The 5,000-nt window shown below is 41.7% G+C and overlaps 1 protein-coding gene across 1 annotated transcript in view; it reads left to right on the top strand.

The window, feature by feature from the left end:
* The window catches only part of LOC144967534 (ras-related and estrogen-regulated growth inhibitor-like), a 37,529-nt gene that overhangs the window by 30,998 nt on the left and 1,531 nt on the right, over positions 1-5,000 (top strand). Inside the window, exons 5-7 of the mRNA XM_078904919.1 lie at positions 1,581-1,654; positions 2,754-2,961; positions 4,576-5,000. The exon at positions 4,576-5,000 is cut by the window's right edge and continues 1,531 nt beyond it. Of these exons, the coding sequence (XP_078761045.1) occupies positions 1,581-1,654; positions 2,754-2,961; positions 4,576-4,742 (449 nt within the window). The 3' untranslated portion in view covers positions 4,743-5,000. The remainder of the gene's footprint in view (positions 1-1,580; positions 1,655-2,753; positions 2,962-4,575) is intronic.

Raw genomic sequence — 5,000 nt, 5'->3', positions numbered from 1 at the left:
GATGCACCCGATAGGTAAGGCTGCGATCCAACGTGACACCTAAATATTCTGGATGCGGCTCATATGGGAGTGGCTGGTCCCCGACTAGGACATTCAGTTTTCTGGTGTGCCAAGCACTGCATAGGTGAAATGCAGTGGCCACGGTTTTTGAAGTGTTCATCTTCAGGTACCACTTGTCGAAGTAGGATTTGAGTCTGGTGACGTCCTCGCTGAGTACGCTCTCGAGAAGGGTCCACACTTTACTCTGAGTAACGAGTGCCCAGTCGTCCGCGTATCCCAGCCTCATGGAGGAAGTGTTCGGCATATCGCTAATGTAAACGTTAAATAACATTGGCGCAAGTACCGACCCCTGAGGGACCCCATTCTTCAATTTCCTCACGTTGCTCGTGGCGTCTCCCAGCACGACGTGGAATTGTCTTTCCCCTAAGATCGAAGAGAACAACTTCAAGGTCTTTTTGCACCTTATGATTTTTGCTAGTTTGAGCATCAACCCTTCGCACCAGACCGTATCCTAAGCCACTGATAGGTCGATAAAGACAGCACCTGTTTGCTGTTTTCTCTCAAACCCATGCTCAATATGCTCTGTAAGGGCAATGACCTGCTCCGTGGTGCACCTCCCTTCCCTGAAGCCCGCCTGCTGGGGTGGCAGGGCAGCGTCTAGGACCGGCCTCCATCGTTTTAATAGAACACGCTCCAACAATTTGTAAAGACAGCTCAGCAGAGATATGGGTCTGTAACTGTCTGCCTCCTTCGCCGGTTTCCCGGGCTTCAGGATGGCAACTATCTTCGCAAGTTTCCACACTTGTGGAAGCTTTCCTTTTGCAAGGACGTCGGACATTGCCTCTGCAGCCAGGCCCGTGCCCTGGGGCCCAGATGCGTCACCATATCGGGATATACACCATCTATCCCTGCTGCTTTGCCGTTCTTCACATCGCTAATGGACGTATAGGCAGCTTCTTGTAATAACAAGGCGTAAAAGAGCGAGGATGGATGATCTTTATTGACGAACAGCGTTTATCTAGGATAGAAATAAGATACCATCACTTTGAAACCAGAAGATCAGTTGAACAAGGTATGTGTCCAGTCCTTTGGAAGACTGGTTTCACACTATCAATGATTTGGAACATCATTTGTCACAATTTCTCCCATTCTACTATTTGACTATAAACTAAATTGCTTACATCTAGTTCACCCCTACACATTACCGAGTTGATTCACATAATATGCTTGCTTAACTAGAAACACTAGAATCCCAAAATTGGAGCTCACTCCACAGACAGAGAGAGAGAGAGAGAGAGAGAGAGAGAGAGAGAGAGAGGAGAGAGAGAGAGAGAGAGAGAGAAAGAAGAGAGAGAGGGAGAGAGTAGAGAGAGAGAGAGGGGGGGGGGAGAGAGAGAGCGAGAGAGCGAGAGAGTGAGAGAGAGAGAGAGAGAGAGAGAGAGAGAGAGAGAGAGAGAGAGAGATTTATATAATAGACTGGGTTCTTTTTAATCATTCACCTATATTTTTTGTTTTTCATTTCGTAAGTTGAAATAAAATATTATTACTATTGTTTTTTTTTTTTTCTGTATTCATTTCAGATAACAAATACAAGTGCAATACTAACCTTGAAGGAGAGAACATCAGCTTTGAGCTACTTGATACGCGGTCAAACGTGAGCTTAGAATTAAATAATAATGGTGGTTACTAACCATAAATGATACAGTACTCGCTGGGAAGGAGGGAGGGGGTGAGGGGGGGGGGGGGGGGCAGCGTGGCTTAGCGGTACGGTCTTTGCTTCGTACCTGAAAGGTACAGAGTTCGACTACCCGCCTCGTTGTGTGGCCTTGAGCAAGTCGCCTCGCCCTTGCTCACTTTGCGGCGCTGCTCTGCGGCTGACGCTTGGGTTATTCCAGTCTTCCCTTGGAATAGACCCTAAAGGCAAATTTCCCTTTGGGGATGAAGAAAAGGAATTTAATTTATTTTATTTATTATTCTAACATGCTTTGTGGAGGTCCCCCACTTCTTTGCTATCTTACCTAAAACGTTGACATTCCTATGGGAAAACAAACAAACAAAATCAATTATTAAAAATTATGTTGTCAACATTTAAATTAATTTGAGTTTGAGTAAATATTAATTATCTATCTACTTTGCACAACAATACAAAATTAAATATGATGCCAATGTGTGTGGTTTTAAAAGTGCGTGGTTTGTGTAATTTATTTCACGATTCTGCAGATTACAAATGACAAGTGGTTTTCCAAAACTCCCTAACTCCGGTTCTCCCATTTTGAGATATTGAGGATTATTTCCCCTAAAATTTATCATTCGGTCTATTATTTTATCATTTAAACTTTAAATTCACACAAATCTTGGGAAATTTTTGTGCCAAATGATGCTTAAAATAAAGTTTACGTTTCAATTTATCTCATGGAGAAAAAATCTCAAAAAGTAGAAAAATCGATTTAACTCTCTCCTGACCAGCCAGTTTCAGAATTTTACCCAAAACTTTAAACCCACCCAGCACAAAAATAGATCATTCTTACTCAAACAGAAAAGCAACAAGTACATTCTATATATAATATTGTTCAGTAAAATGAGATATACAACGCAATGCCAGGTTTTCATAACTGTAACAAAACAAAATTCTTTATCGAACTTTGACGATTTTCTTGTAGTTGGTGAGGAGAGGGTTAACGAATTTTGGAAAACCAGCCTTCAAATGTTTCCATAAACTAAACCTACAATTTCAATCTTCGTTAATTCTATAGAATGATGACCTTGGAGCTCGAGATGAGGTCATCCGCTGGGCCGACGGATTCCTCCTGGTGTACTCTGTGACAGCTAGGAAGACGTTCGACGTCTTGGCGGAGACGAGAAGACGTCTGGAGGATGTCAAGAAGACCTCACACGTCCCGGTGATCGTGGTGGGAAATAAGGCGGATTTGTCGCACGGACGACAGGTCTCCTATGACGATGGTGAGGATTCGTTGTTGTTGTTGTTGTTGTTATTATTATTTATTATTCATCGTCATTGTCATCATCGTCTTCATCCTTGCATCCAATCTCCTCTTTTTTCCCCTCCTCCTCGTCGTGGTCATTCATCATCACCATCGTTGTCGTCGTCATCATCATCATCATCATCATCATCATCATCATCATCATCATCATCATCATCATCATCATCATCATCATTTATTTATTATTCATCGTCATTGTCATCATCGTCTTCATCCTTGCATCCAATCTCCTCTTTTTTCCCCTCCTCCTCGTCTTCATCATCAACACCATCGTTGTCGTCGTCATCATCATCATCATCATCATCATCATCATCATCATCATCATCATCATCATCATCATCATCATCATCATCGTCGTCGTCGTCGTCGTCGATGTGGTCGTCGTCATAGTCAGCATCATCCTCTTCTCTAAATATTTCTTAACTGACCAATGCAACAAAACAAAACAAAAAACAAAAAATAAATATATATATAATTTTTAAAATCTCTCTCTCTCTCTCTCTCTCTCTCTCTCTCTCTCTCTCTCTCTCCTCTCTCATATATCATATATATATATATATATATATATATATATATATATATATATATATATATATATATATATATATATCACAACTTCAACTTGAAGTGAGGCTCTCGATACCAATACCAGAGAAGTCAGCGGCATACAAAAAGAGTGAAGAATGCTTATGAAGTAACGAGGGGGTTGGAAAGGGGAGGGGGAGGGGAGGTGATAGAAAATGCACCAGATTGGCATTTTCAAGGCTCATGACACTCAGCAATTTGCACCATGCACGGAAATGAAATAAAACAAAGGCACGTTATCGGCAAACAATAAACCCAAAGATCAAAGACGCGCTTCATTGCATAACTCGTTTCTGTATGGTAATCGTTTCAGATAATATTGGTATGGAAATCATTGATACAAGTATGAATGTCGAACGACGACATTGAGGGCGATGATGATGCTGATGATGATGATGATGATGATGATGATGATGATGATAAAGATGATGACGATGACGACGAGGAGTAGGAGGAGGAGAAGGGGGATATGATGATGATGATGATGATGATGATGATGAGGAGGAGGAGGAGGAGGAGGAGGATATGATGATGATGAGGAGGAGGAGGAGGAAGAGGAGGAGGATGAAGAGATGATGATGAGGATGGCGACGCGACGACGATAATGATGATGATGATGATGATGAAGATGATGATGATGATGATGAAAATGGCGACGACGAGGAGTAGGAGGAGGATTTGATGATGATGATGATGATGATGATGATGATGATGATGATGATGATGATGATGATGATGATTCAACTCTTGAGAAAAAAAGGAACCTATTTTTCACTCTGCTGTTATTAGAGGAATGCTCTTTGGTTGGGCTACCGATGAATCTTAACAACGCCACTACCACATTATCTCATTCGTCTGTAGTGTTTCATTCATCCTGTTTTGTTGATAAAGGGGAAACCCGAAACGTTCATTTTATCTGTTTTTGTATATTAAATTGAAGCTTACGTTCAATTTCCCAGTGTTATTAATTATTTCCTGTCCTGAACAGGTGCAAGACTCGCCACGGAACTGAACTGTCCGTTCACAGAAGTGGCGGCCGCGGAAGACGTGTCAAAGGTCACAGACGCTTTCCTCACGCTCTGTCGCGAGATCGTCGAGTTCAAACGAAGGTCAAGGACATTTCTGGACAGAGTATTTGGACTCAAAAAATCTTGACGACGTCACGATGTCATCACTCACTGACGTCATACCATTATCATCGCTTACAATCCTTCCTTTAAAAAACAAAAACAAAAAACTACTAGAAACAGAACAAAGTATCACATTTGTGATATGTCACCTCAATAGGGTAAATTATGACGGGGCCGATGTTTACTTTTTGCGAGTCTGATGACCCAAATTGTTATGGTCTCATTGTAGTAATAAATAAGCAAAAACAGTGAGAGTCTCCCAAGTAAGGGGGACAACCTCTTG

Source organism: Berghia stephanieae, chromosome 3 (assembly GCF_034508935.2).
Source record: "Berghia stephanieae isolate SIO BIC M18660-M18661 chromosome 3, UCSD_Bste_1.3, whole genome shotgun sequence".
NCBI lineage: Eukaryota > Metazoa > Mollusca > Gastropoda > Nudibranchia > Aeolidiidae > Berghia > Berghia stephanieae.
The sequence above is the reverse complement of the archived record's forward strand: the minus strand, read 5'-3'. Positions and strand labels throughout refer to the sequence as shown.